Below are 25,467 nucleotides of genomic sequence, written 5' to 3' on the forward strand. Positions count from 1 at the left end.
AAGAGGGAGGAATAGGGCACAGGACTCACGTTCCATTTAATACCCTTTGGAAAACCCTCTTGCATAACTTCACTTTACCCTTCTTTCCCCCTCCCCCCCCCCATCATGTTGAATACCTGGACAATTGGTTTCAGGACAGACAGACAGGTATGTGCAGGTAAATCCTTACTTCTAGATACATCGAATACTGAGAGCTCCCTGCCAGTTTTGTAGATGGACTTATGTTATAGAAATCTGCCATGGACACCTTGGCTACATGATTCTCTGTGCCCCACTCCTACACCTACACCCCCTCCAACCACTTGTGCCGAATTCCTACCTCTATTAATGTCACTGGCTTCTGTTCCCTATGTTCTAGAAGAGTCTTGGGTCCCTGAGACATGGATTCCCCTGGGGTTGTTCTTTGGCAGCAGTCTTACCTGTAGACCCTGTTTTTCTGAACAATTCAAATAAGAAAGTCCCCAAGCAAGTATTGTGTAGAAGCTGGACATATTCCTTACACCAAGGCCTTTGTAGCATTCAGAAGCGAGCAGAGCTGGTAGGGCTTTGCCCCTCTGAGCAGGCTAAAATGGGGGAATATAACTGCCCCCAAATAACTTTTCTACATACAAATTTGAGCAGAAAGGTAGTCACTTTATCCAAGGGAGAGCCTACAGAAGAATATGTGTGCATAAACAGCCTAAGTAAACTGTGTAGGACTAGGATGTGTAGAACCTATAGATGTTACTTGAGATTGGCAAGAAAGTAGATTTCAGTAGAAAATTAGGAGTTTATTTAAAATTCATAGAAAATCTAGAATCAAGTTGATTCAGGCGAGTAAGTTGAGTCCAAAGCTTGCTGAAGCGTCAGTAGTTGAATATTTCAAAGCCCTATAGAAGAGTGTCAGGTTCGTGCAAAGTATCCCATGAATATTGTCTAACAATATTACTGTCTTATTATTTGATAGTTTAAAATCTGCTTTGTGGGCATGAGTATATTTTTTTAAAGAAAAGTAATGTTTTTTTAAAAATCTGTCAGCAGAGAGAAGCTTGGTTAACAATTAGCAAACTTGCCAACCAGCTTTAGTCAGAGCTTAAATTAATAATTAACACGCCCATTGTGTGGAAATCCAGAGAGCTAGGAATTCAAAGAGAATAGGTGTAGTGTTGAGAATTCTTAAATGGGACTCTGGTCTTAAGTGTTCCATCTTTGGGCAGAAAACAATGACAGAAACAAGGTGCTACCGTATCATGCTTTTTTGTTCAGCTGCCAACATGGGTTCGTTTTAGTTTCAGTTCAAAGTTGATGCCAGTGGAAGCTTAGATGTCAGGTTTTGCTGTATCTACTTATGAAGTGAGGAGCTTTCTAAGGAAGGAAGTAGGAACCTCTATTTAGATTAGCCGAGTGCCCACTAGCCTAACTGAAAACAAGCTATGTTCATGGGGAAAGGTTTGATGTACATCTAGACCTACACCTAAAGGAACCGTGGAGAGGGCGCCTGGGTGACTCAGTCGGTTAAGCGTCGGACTTCAGCTCAGATCATGATCTCGCTGTTTGTGAGTTCGAGCCCATGTCGGGCTCTGTGCTGACAGCTCAGAGCCTGGAGCCTACTTTGGATTCTGTGTCTCCCTCTCTCCGCCCTTCCGTGCTTGTGCTCTGTCTCTCTCTCTCTCTCTCTCTCAAAAATAAGTAAACATTAAAAAAAATTTTTTTTTTTATATATCTATAAAGGAACCAAGGAGAGAGGAGAGAACTTCTGGCAGAAATTTCCATGTTAGTGGCACCCTAGTGCTGAGGGCATGCTGGTACATCCAAGTAGAGGTGATATGGACAAAACTCTTGCTCCTGGTTCGAACATAGCTCATGTTTGATTTAATTACTGCCCCCTTTGATGTTCCTGTTTTCTTGACTAGATTGTTTTCTCTGAAACATGACATTAACAAAAAAATCTCAACTCAATGAGCAATGTATAGAAATAGATTACACCAAGGTTTTATAGAAAGTTCGAAATGAGCATTTGTTTTGTTTTCTATTTTTAACGTGGTAACTAAAGTTTTGTCTAATTATAGGAAAAAAGATCCTCGTTACGAAACATTCAGAAAATAGGGGCACCCAAGTGGCTCAGTCGGTTGAGCGTCCGACTTCGGCTCAGGTCATGGTCTCACAGTTCGTGAGTTCAAGCCCCACGTCAGCCTCTGTGCTAACAGCTCAGAGCCTGGAGCCTGCTTCAGATTCTATGTCTCCCTCTCTCTCTGCCCCACCCCCACTCATGCTCTGTCTCTCTCTGTCTTAAAAATAAATAAAACATTAAAAAAAAACTTAGAAACATTCAGAAAATAGAAGTACAAAAATAAGCACCAACCACCAGTAACATTTTTTCCAGATATTTTCTATGTCTATATAGTCAAAATAGACAAATATGTATAGTGTGCATATATAACTCTATGTTTTTCCATTGATTCTTGCAATATACATAACAGTTTATCGTAGTTACCTTTTCTGTACCAATGAATATGAGCTTACAATTAATAATGTTAGAGTATTCCACCAGACCAACATGTCATGATTTATGGAACCAGTCCCTAATGATAGGCATTTTGATTGTCCAAAATGAAGACTGAGCGACACCTAGTGGAATCTGGAGAAGTTTTTAGAGGCTTGTGTTCTGCAGGTCCCAACTCCTGTGCACTAACTAACATGATGAACGCAGAGAGCAAACTCATTTCTGAAGATGGAAAGACCTGGAATTAACTCAGGGGGGAGATTTTCTAAGTCGCAGACCTAGGAACTTAGAAGACCCTGAAAGAGCAACATCAGGTTTTAAGGGACTCTCTAACCTTTGTTTGAGTTCAAAATAAAAGAGTACATCTCTAACTCTCAAGAACCTAGAACAGTATTTTAAAACTTTTTAACCTAAACTCTTAGTCAGAAATAAATTTGACATCATGACCCAATACAAAGCTACGTATATTCTTAAAACCGAAACAAGCATGTCAAGAAATGGTGCTTTCCCTTGCTCTATGCAATACACTTTGATGTTTTTGGTTTTGTTGTGTATTAATTTTAATGCTGATTATAATCTACAATATTGATTTTCCATCCTGCCACTTGCAAAGGTTGGAAAGGACAGAGTATACTCAGAACTACCTCAGGGTTCAAAAAACAGGAGTTATACACATAAGATCAGTATTGGCGATTATGTAGTCTTGAACTCATTTTCTGCTTTATTCTTTTTCTTGCTCCATAGCTAGAAACACCGAGCCCTTCTCTACATGGAATAAATTATATCAGACGGTGGTAATTCATCTGTTCCTTAGACACAGTGTTAGGGATGGGCTCCCTGTGTTCGGAGCTAGTTAAGCATGACCTCACTGCCTGTTAATGACTTAAGTAGCTGGCAAGCTACGTCCTTGTCTCTTATGTAAGGACTCTCTGTAACTAGGCACACTTTTGAGCACAGCACTAAATTCTCCTAAATAAAGTGCTCGGAGGATCCAGCTTACATGAGTTTTGCATGAAACATGGTTCTCTGATGCAGTTCTTCTGTCACAACCAACATGTTTTGTAGACAATTATCAATGGCATAACTCTATTAGATAGCAAATTTATCAAAGGATCTCAGAGTCAGTAGGGGCTAATGATCTCTCTCCTTTTTATATGATTTGTGGGAAAACACCAGGAATACCAGTCCTGACGTGCATTTTATTGTTTTTAATGTTTATTTTTGAGAAAGAGGTAGGAGTGGGGGAGGGGCAGAGAGAGAGAGAGAGGGAGAGAGAGAATCCCAAGCAGGTTCCTCCCTGACAGCAGAGAGCCCAATGCAGGGCTCAAACTCAAGACCCGTGAGATCATGACCTGAGCTGAAGTCAGAGGCTTAACCAACTGAGCCACCCAGGCGCCCCCTGTAGTACAATTTTAACATAAGGACACTTGGGATAGTGTTCTGTCTCTGGTCTTTTTTTAATGTTTGTTTATTTATTTATTTATTTATTGAGAGAGAGAGAGAGAGAGAGAGAGAGAGAGAGAGGGAGGGAGAGAGTGCAAGTGGGGGAGGGACAGAGAGAGAGGGGGACAGAGGATCAGAAGCAGGCTCTGAGCTGACAGCAGAGAATCCAATGTGGGGTTCGAACCCACAAACCATAAGTTCATGACCTGAGCCTAAATCAGATGCTTAACCGACCGAGCCACCCAGGTGTCCCGTCAATAGTCTTAACATGTTCCCAGTTCTACAATGAAATCTCTGTGGTTCTCCTTAATCCTAAAAGAAAACTTCAACTGACGTTCAATTTTATTTCTAACTCACAAAAAACGTACCCATTTTCTTGTTGTTTTATATGCTGTGCCATCTGATGAAGCATTGCTTCCACTCGAGCATGGAAGGTAGTTAGGCCTAGACTGCAGAAATTCTAGAGACTTAAATCCCTCACAGACCCTCTGGTCTTCAGGGTAGGAGGTGAAAGGTAGAGGCCAGCACATTGAATTCAGTTGATTTTTTATTTTCTAACAAACCCTATTTAACACCTGATATAATTATAGTACAGTGGAAAAAAAGAGTATACTTGGGAGAGAAACACTAGAATCTGGTCATGGCCCTACCACTTGCTACCGAATATTGGGCAGACTGTTTTTCTGCCCTCACGTATCATTTCCTTACTTGTAAAGTGGGGGTATTAACCTAACCTGCCAACTGCCTGGTTACTGTGGCTATTAAATGAGATAATAAATATGAAAAGGGTCTACACAGCATAAGTAACAACCCTAACGACATGATATCAGAACTAATTTAGTAATGTTAAGTCCTGATTAGGAATAGTCATGTCATATTAGACCACACAAACTGACGCCGTAGGTAATGCAGTTGTTCAGAGCTTTCTTGGGGGCACCTGTGTCGGAATAGACCTACAAGCCTGTGGTTAGCTCTCAGTCGAGAGGCAAAGGGGAATTCCATCTGCCAGAGATCAGCTGCTAGAGTTGAGTTCAAGACAGAGATGATAAAGCAGCTTTATTTCAGTGCCTCCCCTAGTACCAGCCATCTTTTCTTGTCTCCAGGCTAGATCCAGGATTCCAGACAGACCCAAATTAACCAGTTACTTATGGCAGAGGACTACTAGGGTCACACCTAGACTTTTAGAACTCAATCTAATAGCAATGTTTTGTGTTACATACCTCCCTTCCTAGTAACAACTAATTTTTATGATGATACATAAATCAACATTGATTTAATAGTTAATTTCATGGGATTCAAAGAATAGCCCACTGAGGTAAAGAGAACAAATGATATTTGCCCATTTTTTCCATGTTGTATCACACATCATTAAAAAAATTATTTTTGTGCTCGCTTCGGCAGCACATATACTAAAAAAAATTATTTTTTAACTGTGGTAAAACACATAACATAAAATTTACGATCTTAACCATTTTTTAAATGTTTTTGTTTATTTTGAGAGATTGGGAGAGAGAGAGAGTGTGTACAAGTAGGGGCGGGGCAGAGAGGAAGAGAGAGAAAATCCCAAGCAAGCAGGCCCACACATGAGCACAGAGCCCGATGCCCAGCTTGAACTTACAAACTGTGACATCATGACCTGAGCAGAAATCAAGAGTCGATTAACTGACTGAGCCACCCAGGCGCCCCACCATCTTAACCAGTCAGTAGTGTTAAGCACACTCACGGTGTTGTGAAACATCTCCAGAACTTTCTCATCTTGCAGACCTGAAACTCTATACCCACAAATAACTCCCCACCTCCCCTCCCCACAGCCACTGATAAGCACCAATCTACTTTCTGGTTCCCTGAATTGACAACTTTAGATAACTCATAAGTGGAATTATGTAACATTTGTCTTTTGGGGACTGGTTTATTCCGTGTAGTATAATATCCTTAAGGTTCATCCATGTTGTAGCATAGGACAGGATTCCCTTACTTTTTAAGGCTGAATAATAGTACACTGTATGTATGCACCACCTTCTGTTTGTTTTTTCATTTGTTGGTGGACATGTGGGTTGCTCCCCCTCTTGGCTGTTGTGAATAATACCGCTGTGAACAAGGGTATGTGAGATCTTTTCAAGATCTTTTGGGTATATACTCAATGGGATTGTTGGACTATATGGTAGTTTTACTGTTAAGTTTTTAAGGAACCTCCCTACTGTTTTCCGTAGTGGTTGCGTTGTTTTGCCCATTTTCCATTTGCCATTTTCCCACCATCAGCGTCTGTTTGCCCCTTTGTACAACAGGACACCAAGGGTAAGTGGTAGAAAGGGATCAGATTCAGACCTTGAGACTTCAGGCGGACCCCAACCTACCCTTGGGGCGGGTGTGAACATCCACTGTCCAACGACTACCAACTACCGGCAGTGGAGATTTCTTTTGGTCTGGGGTGCAAAGCCTGCAGACGACATCCCTCCCGGGAGGCTGCCCAACTGACATTTATCAAACTCCTTTGCGTTTCCGGACAGCCGCCCGGGAGCAGGAGCGAAGGTGAGCGAGGCCAAGGAGGCCGAAGGCACTTCGCAGGTGGAAGCCGGCAAGCGCCTGGAGGAGCTTCGCCGCCGCCGCGGGGAAACCGAGAGCGAGGAGTTCGAGAAGCTCAAACAGAAACAGCAGGAGGCAGCCCTGGAGCTGGAGGAGCTGAAGAAAAAGCGGGAAGAGCGAAGAAAGGTCCTAGAGGAGGAAGAGCAGAGGCGGAAGCAGGAGGAAGCAGAGAGAAAAGTCCGAGAGGAGGTAAGGAGGGCGCAGCTTACCCAAGCCCGCAGTCCGCGTCTGGAGACCCTTGTAGCCCGGGGAATAATGTTTTCGCTGGTGCAGTGCTGCTGCATGGACTCTTACAAATACATTTTAAGAATAATAAACTCACCGTGCATTAGGCACAGTTCTAAACCCTTTACACATAGTAGTCTTTGTCCAATTGTAAGAACTTTCTGACGTGAGTAGTCTTATTACCCCATTTTTCAGACGAGGAAAACGAGGCACAGAGTGGTTTTGTCATTTTCCCATGGTCCCATTTACCTTAACCCATTCCCCTCTACTGTCTCTCAATAAAGAACAGCAAGCAGAGGAGGATGAAAAGGTCTGCAGCTTCGTTATAAGATCTGAGAGTCACATGATAGTTGTTTTCTGATATTGGCAGGGTTTTTATAGAGAAGATTTTTTTAAGTAGCTTTGCTTTTTTTTTTTAATGGAAGAATAAGGAGACGAAGTGGTCAGAAGCAGGGACAGTATCTGCTTTATTCATTACTGTAAACCCAGGACCCAACACAGTGCCAGGCATAGAGCAGGAGCCCGGTAATTACGAACAGATGAATATGTTCCGTCTCTTAAGACAGAACTGAAAACAACAGATAAAGTTACAGAAGGCAAATTTTGAAAACTGAAAAAGTGCTTAACCAACTACAGCTTTACAAGGTGCATTCTTTCCTTTCATCCTGAGGTACATCATTATTCCCGTTTTATGGATAAACAAAAGGGAATCAAATTATTTGAGTGACTTGTGTGTTACTTGACTAATAAATGGTAGAATCAGGATTGAGACCTCGATTTTCCAAATGAGCTTAGAGCTTTGCCCTCTAATCTTAGAAGATAGCGACCTTCTGTCGATCCAACTATGCACAAAGACAGCAGATGGCTTTCTGACATGGATCCTTTGCAAAAATTCCCTAACCTGTGTGGAAAGTCTGGATAAATTATTCCAAGGTCTCTTTCAACTCCAGCTCTCAATGGGTCAGTTGCCTTTGGTTGGGAAGTAATTGGGATGATAGCTCTTTAGAATCAAGCATACCTGGGCTTGTATTTTCTGCCACTTGCAAGCTGGGACCTTGGCAGAGTTCCTGGACTGTGCTAAAACTTCTTTGCCTTATCTGGGAAATAATGTCCAGTTACAGGATTGATGCCATGATCAAACAGATAATTGTGTTCGTGGTGCCTGCTAGTTATAATTATTGTTAACATTGTTATTATTTGTTATTTAGAGGAGCAGAGTGTCAATGAAGGCAGAAGGGAAACACTTACTCTTAGAATTGGTTTGGACCTAGAAGATTATTTGGTCTAACCTCCTGCCAAACAGCGTCTTAGTCAGTGGAACCACAATCACAGATTGTGTGGCCTACGAACAACAGATTTATTTCTCACAGTTCTGGAGGTTGGGGAGTTCAAGATCAAGGCGTCAACAATTCTGTGTCTTACCATTTCATAGACCATGGTCTTTCCACTGTGTCCTCATTTGGCAGAAAGGGGAAGAGAGCTCTCTGGGGTCTCTCTTAGTGCCATTCACGAAGACTTCATTCTCAGGATCCAAACACCTCCCAAAGGCCCCACCTCCTAAACCGTCACTCTGGGGGTTAGGACGTTAATGTGTGAATGGCAGTGGAGGAGGGGGGAACCTCAAACATTCAGCCCATAACACAGAGGATCCTTCTGCCACATCCTCTGACAGACGAACATCCAAACTCTGCTTGGGAACCTACGGTTTAAAAACTACGAAAGACTACACACATCTCTCAGTAAACCGTTCACAGAGGATGTGCAACTGGATTGGAGCTCTGAATGTTTTGCCTGAGAGAGGAGACAGGGGAGAGTATTGCAGACCAGGAATTAAGGCACAGAGGGGCTAGTGGGACACATAGGGTGAACATCTGTGACTGCTTTGGTGCAGTGTCTATGTATTTCAGGTTTGTCAAACCATCTACAATAATCTACTCCGTGGAGGTGGAGACAACCATAAAATTATCTCTTGTACAGTTTGAACATAATACTCTAGATTTAACATAAACTTTGCCCACCAGCTGTCTCATCCGTCTTCACAACTCTCCTCAGAAGGAGGTGGAAGGGACATATATTTATCTTATATATACAGAAACAGAAGGTCAGTGGTAAATGCCCCGACAGGATGATAATGATAAGGACCAGCTTCACACTGATCCTAGGAATTTTACATGGGCTTTCTCATTTAGCCCTTGCTAAAGCTGTCATTATCCCCATCTTACAGATGAAAAACTGAGGCAGTGAACAGATGAGGAACGCGGCCAAGGTCACACAGTTGGGAAGTGGCCGCGCCAGGGTGTCAGGCAGGTGGACTCACGGGCTCAGGCTTCATCTCTGGCGACCACCCTGGAGGAGGGGGTGGCATGCAGTCCAGAAGCCCACTCTTTCCCCTGCGGCACCAGTGCTCCTTCCCCTACAGCCCTCTTTCCTTCTGGCTGGAAGCTGATATCGATGTCCGTGTTATTTGTTCTCCTGTCTCAGGAAGAGAAGAGGAGGCTAAGGGAAGAGATTGAAAAGCGGAGGGCAGAAGCTGCTGAGAAGCGTCAGAAGATGCCAGAAGACAGCTTATCGGATGACAAGAAGCCATTCAAATGTTTCGCCCCCAAAGGTTCATCTCTCAAGGTATCTTTTTCTCCCAGAAAGATTTCTCATCACACCTCTGTCATAATGTGATGGAAACCTGACCTCAGCCCCTTACTTGGCTCTTCATCATGTGGAGCCTCTGCTTCACTGACCTTTCTGCTCCTTCTTTCAGCCTTTTCACAGCTTACCATTGTTGGCAGCGTGAGGGAGGGAGAGAAGTGAGGTGGAGAAATTGGTGTCTGTTGTTTCTTAGATGCTTTGGTGGGTGTTAAAGTGACATTCAGCGATTATCTCTAGATTTCACTGACCTGTGCCCTCCGGAGGCCTCATTGCTGTGAGCAATTGAAAATGGAAACATTTAAAGTTCACCAAGTGGGCAACTGTATTATAAAGGCTGCTTTTCATTTTTAATTTGTCATTGTTAAAAGTAGGGCAGCTGGAAGGGGTACTGGTCAAATTTGAAAGCCGTTATCACAGGAGGAAATGAAGTGTGCCTTGGATAGGGTCCTTTGCCAGGATGAGTCTGGTCCCATCGCTGCCTTCAAGGAGCACAGCTCCCACTTGCCGGAAGTGGGAGAAAAGAGAACAAGCAGAAGGGAGGCCAGTCAAGGACATGGTGGGAAGGTTGACATGCAGAGCAAAGAGAACAGAAGCAAGAAAGTGCTATCTATTACTTACACTCAATCTGCCATTATTTTCAAATATATGTCTTTTGTTTTGAGAGTTAACATGTACTGAGCACCTGGCACAGTGAAGATAGTCATTTGTTGAATGAAAAAATGAATGAATGAATCTTCAGAGATTGGAACTTTTAACGCTTTCGCTTCACCTTCATTTTCCATCAACGTAGCAAGGCTACAAAGCATTGACGATGGGCAAAACCAGGAGAGACTCATAGCCAGCCTCCAGCTGGTTAAGTATGTGCATGTGTGTGTCTATAATTGTGTGTGTGAGGTCACCTCATGTGGCCCACTAAAATGTCCAAAAGCCAGTTACTTACATTTTATACCTACTACCTGTTTCACAGGAAAATCAGCATGTTTGATCCCTAAGGAACTTCACCGAGTCTTTTTGATCATCTGGGCCCCAGTCATGCCCTGCCACTTCCCTAATGAACTCCGTGTACTCAAACCCTCTGTTCTCAGGATCTGCTTCAGCGGGGAATCCAAACTAAGCCACTGGGGGATTTTATTGTTTAATATTTGCTATTTATAATGTACCCGATGCATACTAGGTACTATGAGGGAGAGAAGTACAAAGCAAGGCCGCTGCCCCTGTGGCATTAACACAGTCGACTGCTCTGGGGAATCCAAGGATTACTGGGTAACTAAGTGCAGACTACCAGCACAGTGAGATCTTAGAACTGAGCAAAGTCAGTAGAGGGAAGCTTTGTGGAGTAGAGGAGCTTTATTCATGCACACTGAGATTTGGATTTCAGGGGTGCCTGGGTGGCTCAGTGGGTTAAGTGTCTGACTCTTGATTTCGGTTCAGGTCATGATCTCACCGTTTGTGAGTTTGGGCTCTGCATTGACAGCCTGGAGCCTGCTTGGGATTCTGTCTCCCTCTCTCTCTGCCCCTCCTCTGCTTGCTCTCTCTCTCTCTCTCTCTCTCTCTCAAAAATAAATAAATAAAAAGAAATTTGAATGTCATAAAATTTTTCTATGTCATAAAATATTCTTCTTTTGGATTTTAAAACCATTTAACAATATAAAACTCATTCTTAGCTTGAGTGCCATGTGAAAACCATGGCCTGCATAAGACCCATGGGCACATGGGCCGTAGTTTGCAGATCCCCACTATAGAGGAAAGAACAGAAAGGCAAAACAAAACACACACACACACACACACACACACACACACACACACAATCCACTCAGTTCAGGCTATCTCCATGCAGTGACCAGAGTTTGTTGTGTTCCAAGTCTGGGTCCTTGTGTTCCTGCTTCATCAATAATCAAAGATCCTTCTATCTTCCTTGAAATCTCACCCAAGCTAAACTTTCCTTGAACAGTCTTGGTGACATGAAGAAAGTAGAGGAACATCTATACTTCTAATTTCTATTCTTCCTATTTGCAGGAGAAACTACAGTCCATCCTCCTTCTTCAAATATCTCCTCTCGACTAAATTCTTCAACTTACTTAATTTCTCTGGTCTTTTCCTCAACCAGACTCCTGGCTTCCCATTTCATAGTCTCCCAGGAGGCCATTCATCTGCCCCCTCTGCTGGAGAAGCATGTGTGAGCAATCAAAGTATTTATGTTAAAAAGAAACAAAACATTTTTAAATTTCTGTATAACAGAGACACGCTTTCAGGAACAGACAATCTATTGCTTTTCTCCATAGTATGTGCCTTGAAGAATTTGCTGTGGCTCTGGTTTTAGAGCTCAATTTCATATGCTACCATTGAATTCCTACCACTGTTGCTACTCTTGGCCCTGCGACTTTTGCAAGTGGTTGTAAGTTAACATTGTAGCATGCCAATGCAAGGGAAAACATTTGCTATCTGACCTCAAAATATTATCAACTCATGTATTTTGTTAAGTTCTCATGACTCCTTCTATTCCTTTGTCTGGGAAACTGAACCTGGTTTCGCACAGTTAAATTTTGTTAGCAGTGAATTATTTTTCTTAACATAATCCATGCACAGAACAAATTTTAAGTAAATTAAATATAAAATTGGGTTTTTATTGTTGTTGTTTCCATATTTTGGTGGTGAAAGGGGTGTAGAGGAAGTAGAGAGCCAATTTTAGAAAATGAATAGCATGCTTTTCCCCCGAGTTTCATCAGGACAACACCGCCACCTCTCGGTCTTCAGAAGAACCAACTCCTGTCGTTAAACTACAGAAATTTGTGTAGTGTAAATCCAGTACACATTGTTACATTGTCGAGATTAACCAAGTTGAGGAATTTTCCAATAGGAATGCACCCATAAGTGCATGGTGAGCCCTGACAAAATGTGGTAATGAAGTCAAGCTGTATTAAATACCGTAGACACAAAAGGAGATGTTGGCGTCCGAGAATCTCTGTAATTTGAATTAATGGGATAGCCGAGGTCAAAAGCTCATCCCGGAGTCGGAAGGATGCTAGAAGTGCTACAAAGAGCAAGTCTCACCTCTGCTTCCCCTTACTCATGCCTCCGGCCTTCACTATGTGTTTCATTCCTCCATCCCCCCTCCTCTGTGTGTGTTCCCCAAATCTTTGTGCATGGGTTTGCTCCGCAACAAATGTCCTATCCCCTGTACCTCACGCACCCTCACTTCTATAAACTCACTGATAAAACTGTGTCAACTGTAAACTAAAAATCTCAGCTCCGAATCAAACCTACTGAATATCTTCTCCACCAACCCCAGAAACTCACTTCTCCTATGGCCCCAGCATTTTCTTCTTATCTTTACTTGGTACCTATCACTTGAATGTTCAGTATTTCATTCATATGTTCTGTTAGTCTTCCGTACTGACTGTGTTCTCCTTAAAGAAAGGGATACTGTCTCATACATTGTCGAGTGTTCAATTTTATCCAGTGGGTACTCAGTATATAATTTATTGCTTAGTTACTTAGCTGGCAGGCTGGTAGGGCTAAAAGATGGTTAGATGGATGGATGGATAGATGGATGGATGGGTGAGTGGATGGATGAATGGATGGATGAATGATGGATGGATAGAGGATGGATGGATGGGTGGACGGACGGACGGATGGATGGATGGATGGATAATATTAAAAGTGCCAGTGCATTGCACGGCTTCAATGTATTTCACCTATTCAACTGGGAACTTTTTCTCCAGGGGTGCACTTCTAAGTTTATATTAAAATCAGGAAAATAAGATTTAAGACACTTCGCATCCCACAAACTCAGGGCTACTGATAGCACTTTTTTTGCAACAAGTTTTATTTTTAATGAGTTTGCTTTTATCATTATAAGAAATCATTAGAAATGATGAGACTCCCCCCCCCCACTAACCTCCATAAAAATGTTACTCAACTGATATTAGAAGTGAAGCATGTTTTCCAAAAAGCCTAAGGGTGTTTATTAATAGTCCATAAGTCCCAGGACAGTCCAGACCAGAAAGAGCCACTAACATCTCAGAAGACTCTAAGGCACACTCAACCACTCCAGTCTAGGGTAACTGAAGTCTAGCAGATTCCTTGGCTGTCCTGCACAGGACAGAAAATGGACTCCTTCAGCACATGTGTGCTTTGGCATAGGCAGTCATATACAAAGGTTTTACCATGTGCTGACTTTGATAGGTGGTAAATGACAGAGGATATTGCTACCCTGGAGTTGGGTATCATAAGGAGTCAACAGATAATTGCTGACTTACATAGAACATCTGATTTGATGATATAGTTTCAGTAAACCAAAATGTTTGACTTAGTGGCTTTAGTTTTAGCAAAAAGGAATTTCCTAGCTTTAAAGAAAAAAAGGAATTTGTTAAAGACCACCAAACTTACCATTTCATCAGTTTTTCCAGGCTTATTTCCATAATTCCCACTTGGGCTAACAGGGTTTCATGAGAGGCCTCAGCCCTGAGGAGCCGTGCCCCAGTCTCAATCCAGCCCCTTCCCCATCTTCTATATTCAAGACAAATTAGGCTCAGCAGTAGGCTGGACAGCTGTCAAGTTAAGAAACCAGGCTAAGCAGTAAGTGAATAGTTCGGAGTTCCTAGTTACCTTTCTTATTTGATCCTATTACACACGTAATATGTGTTAAAACATGGTGGGAGAATTTTGCTCATCAAATAACATGGTATATCTGTACTTATAAATACATCCTAAAGGGTAACAGCAAGTGCTTTTGAAAGAAAAAAAAAGTTTTTGTCTTGAAACGTAATTACTTTGCCACTAATTTACATTGTTTCAGAGGCTTTGTTATTCCATTTCTGTCTGGTCTTTAATTTACCTCCAGAACTTTGTATTTCTCCACACTTTCTCTATCACCTGCCCAGTCCTATGTTTGTCCCCTCCAAATCTCACCTCAAATACCTCCTAAGTACTTTACCATGGAGCAGAGTTGCTGGGCACAGAATCCTATTACCCCTGCACACTCTCTGAAGCTTTTACTCGCCCAGTGGCATGGGCCGAGAAACATCGTTTATAAGCTGCAGATATTAACTAGGGTTTGTTTGTTTGTTTGTTTTTCAATTCCTAGATAGAAGAGCGAGCAGAATTTTTGAATAAGTCTGTGCAGAAAAGGTAAATGTGATTAATTGTTCAATGAGAATCATCAGCTGTTCTATATGTAAGGAAAGATTCTCTCTCATATTTTTATGCATGTGTGTGTGTGTTTATTCACTTAGCAGTGGTGTCAAATCGACTCACCAAGCAGCAGTTGTGTCTAAGATTGACAGCAGACTGGAGCAGTATACCAGCGCAATTGAGGTGAGAGACTGTCTCAGTGCCACGGTCATGGGCAGACAGAAATAGATTCTGCTGATAGATGACCGTAGAAGCTTAGGACGGTAATCACAGCCAATAACCACATTACTATGTTAGAATATTAGTGGTGCTCTATTGTACTTTGAACTAGCTATACAGAAGAACAGTAATAGAGATAAATCGTAAATAAATTGTTGTTTTCTACTTTCAGCCAGAGTATTCTTTAGTGAAGCTGTTACTCTTTTAATGAATGGGCTTATTGGTATTGAACTATATTACTTGTATGTTCATAAGTATATCTTTAAGATCCTTAGTTACTTACAAAATGTGTTCCCATATGTAATTTCAACAGTTACAACTTGGGTTCATCTTTTTTTTTTTTTTAATCTATCAAAACTTTTATTATCAAATAAAAGTAGTACTATAAGTTAATATAAAGGTGATAGGCAGACCAAGTTTCATCATCATCGATTTAAAAATGATTGTTTTGTGCTCTTAAGACCATAGTTTTATGCTTCTTTCTGTTTCAACTTTTTTCCACACCCTGCCCCCAAAGGGGGTTCTACACTATTTGGAAATAAAGTATATTTCCAAGTACCAAAGCACTTGGTATAGTGCCATTGATCAAGATGTGTTTTCTCTCTTTTTGTAGTTTTAGTCAATGGTTTTACCCTTCAGATGTGTATCACAACCTATAAAGTAACTGGATCAGTTTGGTTTGATTTTTCTCCTGTCCTTTGTACTGCAGAGTGGAGATCCCTGTAAAATTGTTCACAAACAAATGATAAGAGGGAATAAGAAAGAGAGAGGTCTGGATGATTTGTCAAATGAATAATCAAGTCCTAACACTCAAGAGGTGATTTTTCACAAGATTGAATGTCCAGTGAAATATAAGACAAATTGCAGATTGTTATTTTCTGTGGCTGAATTGATCTTAGCTCTAATAGGATTAAGGAAGCCAGGACTGGGGCCTCAGAGTTTACACAGTCCCGGGAGATACTTTTATGTGCAGGCCACTGATGGTACCACCTTGCTACCATCCGTGTGTGGCCAACCACCCACACAAGCCACAAACCACAAAGCAGGACCACCAGAGAAACTGCACGATTCTGGGCATGCCCATCACTACGGCTGGAAACGTATCTTGAATGCACACCTTTCATTTTCTTCATCTGTTTTCTCCTCCTTTCAGTATGTTCTCCACACAGAGGTCTCTCAATTGTTTAGTTTTTTAACATGCCCTGTCTTCAGCCCTTTGTGTGTGTCATTCCCTCTACGTGGAATGGCATTTGCTCCTTCTTCTCACCTAGCCACTTCCAAGCCTTGTGTCAGATCTCCATTTTAATGTCACTTCTTCAGAGCAGCCTTCTTTGCTTCCCTAAACTAAGTATTATTCCCCTAACACATGCTCTCTGGGCATGCTTTATGGCACCGCATTCCTTCTCATACCACTTTTCACAATGTGAACTAAATACTTGTGTAACTAGTTACCGTCTCTCTCCCCTATTAAAGTGTTAAGTCCACTGTAGCTTACAGAGCAGACTGTCTTGAGTAGCACAATATCCCCAGAGCCTAGCACAGTGCCCTGCTCACATAAAGCACTTAAAAAGAATCTGTTGAAGAAATGAAGTGAAATATCCCCTTCACAACTAGTGGTGTCCCAGTAAAAGGCATAGTTTCTTTTTTTTTTTTAAGTTTATTTCTTTCTTTTTGAGAGAGAAAAAGAGAGAGCGCAAGCAGGGGAGGGGCAGGCGGGAGGGGGAGAGAATCCCAAGCAGGCTTCACATTGTCAGCGCAGAGCCCAACTTGGGGCTCAAACCCACGAGCGATGAGATCGTGACCTGAGCCGAAATCAAGAGTCGGATGCTTAACCGACTGAGCCACCCAGGTGCCCCAAGCATAATTTCATTTTTTAAAGATCCTCTGATGTATATATTATGGTTTATTTGAGGTATATATGTCATCAGAATGTAGTTTTACGACAGAATTATTGTAACAGAATTGACAACAGAATTTGGGGGGGAGGTGATATTTTTAAATAGCACAGTGAATTTTTTCAATGTTAACGTTGAGGAAGACAAGCTCACTGTAATTTCATGAGAACAGACTTATCAGCACCAACCCTAAAAATAGTTCACACGTTTCAGGGAACAAAAACCGCAAAACCTATGAAGCCAGCAGCCTCAGATCTCCCTGTTCCTGCTGAGGGTGTACGCAATATCAAGAGCATGTGGGAGAAAGGGAATGTGTTTTCATCCCCCACTGTATCAGGCACACCAAACAAGGTAAGTATAGGATTTTGGTCTTTTAATTTTGGAAGTTGGATTTTTTTCCTTTTTCCCCTGTTTGTTTTTGTTTGTTTCTGTCTGTCTGTCTGTCTCTCTCTTTTTTTTTTAAGGAATCACACTAGTTAATAATAAAAGCAATGAAGACGATATAATTCTTTCAGAGGCAATGTGTTCATGAGGCTAGACTCTGTACTATGCTCTCTGGCCACAGTATTCTAAATGAAGAGCTTGAAAATAATCCTCAGCCCCTGGAAATAGGGAGGGGGGTGAGGTGCGGAGGAAAGAAAACCAGATAACATAGTCTTTAAAGAGCAAGTTTAAGGTTTCTTTTACTCAAAATACTAAATCTAAAGATCAATCATTGATCTGTGTCATGTGATGGTTATGTGAAGTAACACTTCATAGTCTTTTGAGGTTACTTTTAAGGGGTTTTTTCTCCAAGTAAAGTTTTTTTTCTCTCTCTCCCTCTCTCTCTGTCCTGTTGGATTATTAACTTTGTAGGAGACTGCTGGCTTGAAGGTGGGGGTTTCCAGCCGCATCAATGAATGGCTAACTAAAACCCCAGATGGAAATAAGTCACCCGCTCCCAAACCTTCGGTGAGTAGCTTTGGGTTTTTCTGAAGTTTTTTGATCTCTTAGTTTTTAGCAGCAAAAGAAAACAGGCTGTGGGCCTATTTGCCTGGGAAAGACAGTGCTCCAGTTCAATAGCAAAAAGGAGGGGCTCAGATTTACAGAGGATGGTCCACCCTAGAGGGTAAAATGGAACCATAATCACCTCTACACCCTGAGAAGAGCAGCTAAGCCCGAGCTGGAGGCAGTTCACATTTACACTCTTAACTGGTCTGTTTGTTTAGCTTCCATTCTATAAATCACAGCTAGGAATTTGGAAGTGCAAATGTCAAATTATCTTGGCCACTTCTCTGTGGAGAGCACTCCTAGACTTATTCCCCAAAGAATGTGTATGTTGGCTATTTTGAACCCATATTTTCTAATTTGCCTAATTTCTGTAACTTAACACAAAAATATAGTAATTGGGTAGTTGTTGAAATAATTGCTGTAATTTTATTGTCAACACCTCCAAAGGAAAGCCATTAGAAAGAAAAAAAAACAGTAGAACTGGAAACTATAAAAACGGGTTATGAATGTTATTTTTGGAAATCTAACATTTTCTTATTAAGAGTGGCTATCTTACTATAAAAATGTTCCTTTAAATTTTTCATTGAATGTCTGATAATTGCTTTCCATTTATCATTATAATCAAAAACCTTACTAAGCTCCCTACCAAATATTAGTGGGTTTTCTCTGTTAGATTGCTTTTATGCCTTTGTTGGTGCCCAAGGGAGCAGAGACTGCCTTGTCACAACCACTCTAAGCCAGAGGTAGAAGAAAAGCATTCTAAATCATGGTCTCTGCGTTGTTGACCATTTTATTTCATCCATTGGCTCCACGTTTAGTCTCCAAAGTCAGTAAAGTTTATCACTTTTCCAACTTAAAAAAGAAAAAATAGAAATATTTCCATATCTTTCATGGATGCAACTCCCTATGGTCATCTAATTAGTATTCAGCCCAAGATTTTTTGCATTAGGACTCACAGGAGGTATAAAACTTAATGTAAACCCAAGTTACAATTGGAAAGTCTTTATATATTGGAAAAAACTTCTCTTCCGCCTTCCCAGTAGATACAGGAAAGGGGGCCTATAAGTGGAGACAGTTTAAGTGAGAGATCATACCCAAGAGGTATGTTCTATTAAGTGTCTCAAATTTCCCCAGCACCCAAGGTGACATAAAGAGTAGAAATTACTTTTTGGGGGCGTCTGGGTGGCTCAGTTGGTTGAGCATCCAACTTCGGGTCAGGTCATGATCTCATGGTTCGTGGGTTGGAACCCCATGTCAGGCTCTGTGGTGACAGCTCAGAGCCTGGAGCCTACTTAGGATTCTGTGTCTTCCTCTCTCTCTGTTCCCCTCCCCCCACTCCTGTTCTTATCTCTTTCTGTCTCTCAAAAATAAATAAACACTAAAAAAAAAAAAAGAGTAGAAATTCCTTTTTTAAATGGTAATTTATATAATTTATGTAAGTTATATAAGTTCCAGACTAGTGATTATTAGCCTTTCTGAATTGGGGATCTCTTTGAAAACCTAATGAAATCTAAGGACCCTGTCCCCACAAACCTGCATTTGACACAAATTCAGAAAGTTCATGGACCCACTGAAGATTTCACAAGCAAGGATAAAGAGAGAAGGTGTATGTTTTCTTCTTTGATGAGTATGGCACGTTGCTAGAGGAGATGGTCACTTTTTCACATTTACAGTATTTGCAATCTATTTCATTTCTATATCCTATTATACTCCTGTATTCAGCCCAGGACTTGACCCATACTCTTTTAGCAGTACCTTAACTGATAAATCTATCATCATCTGTGTCATCCTAATGGGAGGGTTAAGAGATTTATTATTATTACAACAGATATAATAACTGTGTCAAGGTTTCCACCAAAAAAGCCCATTTTCTGGCAGGACCAAAAGGTATTACAGGGAAATTACAAAATCATTGCCTGCCTTACCTATGATTTAGTAAGCAATTTGCTAGACCATCTCCTAGAGGATGGAGAGGAAAAGGAAAGAAGAATGTGGCAATTAGTATAGCTCGTGGTGACCACTTTTTTCCTATGTCCCATTGGACTTTGTAGACTAGTGTGGCTTCCTGAATGAAGGTCACATCAGAAGAAAACACATGTAAGTGATGTTATAAATAAAAGCCAGTTTGAGTATGCTTGATAAGCAATTTAAGCTTTGTGCACATCCCTGGCGTAGTAGACGCAGCACTATGCCAAAATCTGAATAAGCAACAAGGCAGTCTCTGGGGAACGACATGACTTGGAGCCCAGCAAGGCAGGAAAGTAAGTCAGAGACACTATGGATCCAGGAGAAATGAAATTTCTGAAATGCGGAAAGTGCTGGAAGGATCCAGCAGATGCATAAAACTTGTCAGGAAAAGGTTAAGTCCAGGAAAGCAGCTTAGAAAGACAGATCAAGCAAGGATCTGATCCAGGCCTTGTCCAGGTGGTCTCATACTGGTGGCCTGCAGCTAAGATCTGTGTAGTTTGGGGCCGTCGTGTTTTATTCCCCTTTTTAAAATTGTAATTTGAACACGTTTCAGGTGTAGAGGCAGACAATCTTGAATTTGTCGATTCTCTGTTGTTGTTGTTGTTGTTGTTATCGTCGTCGTCATCGTTGTTGTTGTTGTCGTTGTTCTGCACCAGGCCTCTGCAGGCATTTGTATTTCCAGCCTGGCCCTTCATGGCAGGCATCTGAGTTTGACACCCTTGGGACTCTGGTCAGCCTGACCCTGAACCCAGGATGTCAGAAGATTACCTAAGACAACAGCAAATAGGAGACCTTCAAAGGGGCCTTCTGATTTGCGATCAGAAGTGGTTTCTCTTCAGCCCCTTGTTTATGTTCCCCAGTATTCATGGGTGGAAGGGACAGCCTGGCTTTGTTTTGACAGATGTGTGGCATGTGGACAGTAAGGAAAAATCAGAGGGAAATTCTTTCACCAAAGCAGTCCTCACCCAGGGAAACCTCAAGAAGGAAGGGAGTAATCCAAGGATTAGTGTCTTGCTCAAGAATTCCCCAAAGGGAAACACCACTGGCTATGTAATAATATTCATATATGCTAAAAATTAAAAGTGTTCAAAATAGCTCATCAAATCAATATTACTTAGGGTCCCTGAAATTTAACTTATTCAAAATCAAACATTGATTTATACCTGATTCTTTACTGGGACATCTACTGCTGTTTGTGGGTAGAATTCCCAGGATTTCGGGGTAACTTTGTAAACGGAATCCAGTTCTGAGTATGTCTGTTTTATCTGGTTTGACTGTTCTTTGTGTCTAAACTACATGTTATGTATAGCAATTTAAGTGCTAATTTGTCTTTCTTTTTGTTTAAAAAAAACAACAACAACAATGTCTTTCTCAGCTGAATTCTCTTCTTCATTCTCTGATCTCTGGTTGATTGGAAACCTGCTTCTCCTGCTTCATTTCTCCCTCTTCTTCCGGAGTGGGTCTTTCTCTAAAATGTAGTCTGGTCAGGTAATTTCATTTATATTTCCCTTTTGATTTAAAATGCCAACTTACCACTTGGATGTTAATGTTTTCTTAAAATGGACTCTAAACTCTTTAAGTGCTCTCAAAAGATTCATAGGCAGGATTTAAGGGAAATACACTTCACCGTCTTCTGTAGAAGAACATTCATGTGAAAGAATAACAATTGTTTTATATGAATCAAATAAATAAAGTAATAACAGCCCCTTTCCAGAGCTTCCATTAGTATGTTCCTAATTATAGTTTCCCAAATTTTCAGTCTTCCAGACAATTTGGCAGCTCCTAGCTACATTGGCAAAGGTAGTGGAATTCTTCAAAAACAATCTGATTTGTTGCTTACTGGTTCCAAGTTAAATAGGTATAACTCTCTCCTAGAATATCAGGAATCCCAGCCACAACGGAAATCCAGAAACTCAGTAAGATTAAGGTAAATCTGAAATGCTTCACATGGTACCATTTAACCAGTGCATTTTTAGTGTCGAGATTTCAATAGTATCTGTCAAAAATATGTCCATTTAGACCAGTGTCTGTGGATAAATGCAATTGCTATTAGCTTTGCCTTCCTAATGAGAAAAGGGCTTGCCAAAATAAACATTACTATTTTGGTAAAACACATTTCTTTTCTCCAAACTACCTTTGCCAAGTACTAGCAGAAGCAAATGCTGGAAGAAAAGTAAATGGAAACAGAAATTTGGACCCTTATCCAAACCAAATTAATTATGAGGTAGTAAATAACGAATCAAAGCTATGTAACTGTTATCAAGCGTATTTTAGTGTTTTCTTCCCAAGATTTCCACATGTTTTCACATATGTCATCAGCTCGATTTTCTCTTATGGGTACAATTTGTGGCAAGTGTTTACTTTCATGGGGCTAGGTTCTACTGATACACTTCTGAATTACCCACCTACTCCTCAGGAAACACGAAATGACTTGAGTCTGAGGAAAGTGCAATTAGAAAAGAATTTTAGTTTGAGCTGCCCAGAAGCAGACCCCAAGATAGTGCAGGTAGTTTACTCGGGAGGTGAAGAAAACACTGCAGGAAGTGAGTCAGGGAAAAGCAGGTAACCAATAATGTTATTAAGCACATGGGCTATAAAAACTTAATCCCACTGGGGCAACCCAACCTAAAACACATGCTTCAGAGTTACTCCTACATGAGGCATGAGTGAGCCTGAAAAATATTCTTGCACCAAGTCTCATCGGTGAGTGATTGAGGACTGCTCCTGGGGTTGTTAACTCTCTGAACTTCCAGCCTCCCTCCTGGGTGGGCGAAGTGGTCATCTGTAGCCAGAGAAGGTCCTCAGGCAAAGAAATGGAATATCGGCATCTAGAAGTTAGGCTGGAATGTACTAAAGTCCTAAGAGTTCAGGGATACAGGCAGAACACTGAAAGAAAAGGTAATCTGCAAGAGGTGAAACACTTACACAACCTCAAAAGAATTATTTAAAGCTAACATATGTTCTGTTCACTTCTAAGAGTGTGAAAAGTTAAAAATAGGCTACATTATTTTAAATATGCTTTTATTCCAATTCTACTGACCCATTAACAGTAAGCCCTTGGTTGAGGATAGGAACTAAATGCTGGATAATTCTAGCCCATTCTCGTGTCATAACATAGATCAAGGTCTATGTAAAACCAGACTGTGGCTAATGATCCTTTTGATTCCATCCATTTCGTATCACTAGGATAAAGTGTATTAAACAAGAACTTGATTCAAACAAATAACAGACGTGGTGACTTATTTAGACCTGGTCAGAAAATATAAATGGCCACCCTACCAATTTTCTCTGCTTTTCCTTCATTAGGATTTGAGGCCAGGAGACGTATCTGGCAAGCGGAACCTCTGGGAAAAGCAATCTGTGGATAAGGTCACTTCTCCCACTAAGGTAATTTTCTGGGAAGATTTGTTTTTCATAGGTTATTTTCCTGCTGTGTGCTGCAGTATGATGTCCCAGGGTCAAATGAGACATATCACAGATCCACAGAGCCTTGTCTGGGTAACAATCACCTTCTAAAAATTTATATATGGTACAGTGAAAGGCAAAGTTCACAGAGCCTTCAGAATTGTAGGCTTGTCAGTCATCCAACATAAATAGTCCAAACTCGTAGGGTAGTTCCCAGCAAGACATTCTAGAAATGCCAGTGTTAGGAGTGTTGACTACAGAGGTCGTGTCATATAAGCATGGTCTGTAACTTCCTTACACGGTCCAGGCTTGGAGCCACAGGCATTTGGAGATCACCTGGGGAAAAACGTCTTTCTCCGTGAATGGCTCCAAAGCTGCTTTCTGGAACTATTACCTTGCCAGCAGCCTACGACCTAAGGTTGCTATGGCAAAAAGTTAAAATAGTATTTAAAAGTTAGGCAAAACTTGCTACCCTATGAAAACTTATAGTTAAGAGTGCTTGGATTTGTCTTTTTTTGGGGGTAGGGAGGGTCTTCTGGTCAAAGGCTATGCTCATTCTTCACACAGGAGGCTCCGGACAATATCTAAATGATGCACAGACTGAAAATAAGACCCCTTGTTGTCCAGCCAATTCAACTTCTAATCGTAGCCCTTCCCCAATTCAAGCAACAAGCCCAGTCTTCTCTTTTTAATAGAGGAAAAATTGAAAAGAGAGAAATCAGAGAGCCACTAATAAGCAGAATTAGAACAGTGTGCTTATGGGTCAATTTAGAAGCACTTTTCTAGCAAACCCAGAACGAGGAACACCTCAAAGGCAACCAGAAGATTTCTGCAGTTTCTCAAGTGAGAGAATCCCTTCCCCTTCCCTACCTTCTACAGGCTCCTAAGTCTGGCACAGCTGCCTAAGTGTGTTGTTCCATCTCTTGGTCAGTTATTGATTGCTCTTACGTTCCAATCAAATCCACTAGCCCAGTCTCTCTACTTAGGGTGAGTTTTAAACAAGTTTTCTAAGTCATGGCTAAACATATTAGAAGTACCTGGTAATAATTATCACCACTACAAGCCACTAACGCTTTCTGAGTGTCTGCTCTATGCAAGGGACTGTTCTACTTTCTTAAGCTACATTATCTCAACTACCCTGTGAAGTGGGTTTTATTATTACTTCCATTTAGAGCTGAGGAAAACAAAGCACAGAGAGATGAACTTTCCCAAAGCCACACAGCAAATAAGCTAGCAAAGCCTGCATTGAAGCTGAGGCAATCTGGTCTGAGCCTACATTCTTAACCATTATGCATGCTGCTTGCTTTTGAAGATTGCATATTTAGCAGAAAATATAAAGTTTTAAAGTTCTTTGCTCAGTTTTCTCCTGGTGGAGGAGGGTAGGGGGATCGTTTATTAGTTTCTTTTTTCAGGCAAAGAATGAACTTTTGTTGACTTAAGCCATTATGGCCCCTCTAGCATCTCAGAAGTGGCGGTCCAAATGTGTATGTAGTTGGATTTCTGAGTAGAGGGTACCAGCTGTCTGTAACCCATCAGTACCAGTTTAATGGAGCCTCTCCAGAGGATAACATTCCTCTGAGCCAGGGTTCTGGAAAGTGGAATACAGATATAATCTGGAATGGTAAAACTCAAAAGAACTCCACTCATGTTCAATACAACATAAACAGCACTCCTTGGAATTATGCAACATGGTGGTACAGGTGGGAAGGTGACAGGGTGAGTGCCCCCTTCTCCTCAGTCTATAACACAAAAGTCTCTGTACAGTAGTAATGATGATAGTAATAATAATAATATTAATAAAACCATGAGGCCCAGAGATGGGTTTATGCAGTAGCAGAGTAGATGGCTTCTTTGCTCCAAAATGTCAAGCTCACTACATGTCATGCAATCATTCCTTTGAAATGGAAGTACTCATTTGAAAATGCAGGTTCACAGCACTAATAGTTGTGGCTACATCAGTAAGGACTTTTAGTAAAGGGCCAGATAAGTTTCGAGGGTAGGGGTGTTAAGAACAGAAAGGAAGAGGGGTGCCTGGATGGCTCAGTCAGTTTAATGTCCAACTTCAGCTCAGATCATGATCTCAGGGTTCATGAGTTCGAGCCCCGCATCAGGCTCTGTGCTGACAGCTCAGAGTCTGGAGCCTGCTTCAGAGTCTGTATCTCCCTCTCTCTGCCCCTCACCTGCTCATGCTCTGTCTCGCTCTTCCTCTCTCTCTCCAAAATAAATAAACACTAAAAAAAAATATTTAAAAAAAAGAATAGAAGGGAAGAAATAAAACATAACACATTCCACTTCTCCATTGTCCTTGACGTAGCCAAGACTGAGCCATTCAGTCACGTGTGCCTGTTCTGGAAAACACACTACAGATTCCTGGCCCTTCAAGTGGAGTTTAAAAAAAAAAAAAAACTCCTTGACTATGAATGTCACAAACAAGGCTAAAAACCAAGATAGGGAAGGGGAAATATAAAGAAGAAAGAAAGA

At 41.3% G+C, this 25,467-nt stretch overlaps 1 protein-coding gene across 10 annotated transcripts in view; it reads left to right on the forward strand.

Annotated features, from left to right (window-relative positions):
• CALD1 (caldesmon 1) overlaps positions 1-25,467 on the forward strand; it is a 188,069-nt gene that overhangs the window by 160,048 nt on the left and 2,554 nt on the right. For 8 of the 10 annotated variants that reach the window (XM_078439149.2, XM_078439159.2, XM_060633197.3 and 5 more), the window contains 7 exons: positions 6,433-6,697; positions 9,215-9,355; positions 14,463-14,506; positions 14,611-14,692; positions 16,837-16,974; positions 17,479-17,574; positions 22,888-22,968. In XM_078439149.2, the coding sequence (XP_078295275.2) occupies positions 6,433-6,697; positions 9,215-9,355; positions 14,463-14,506; positions 14,611-14,692; positions 16,837-16,974; positions 17,479-17,574; positions 22,888-22,968 (847 nt within the window). The remainder of the gene's footprint in view (positions 1-6,432; positions 6,698-9,214; positions 9,356-14,462; positions 14,507-14,610; positions 14,693-16,836; positions 16,975-17,478; positions 17,575-22,887; positions 22,969-25,467) is intronic. The other 2 variants (XM_078439180.2, XM_078439191.2) reach the window with 1 other exon arrangement.

Source organism: Panthera onca, chromosome A2, assembly GCF_046562875.1.
Source record: "Panthera onca isolate mPanOnc1 chromosome A2, mPanOnc1 haplotype 2, whole genome shotgun sequence".
NCBI lineage: Eukaryota > Metazoa > Chordata > Mammalia > Carnivora > Felidae > Panthera > Panthera onca.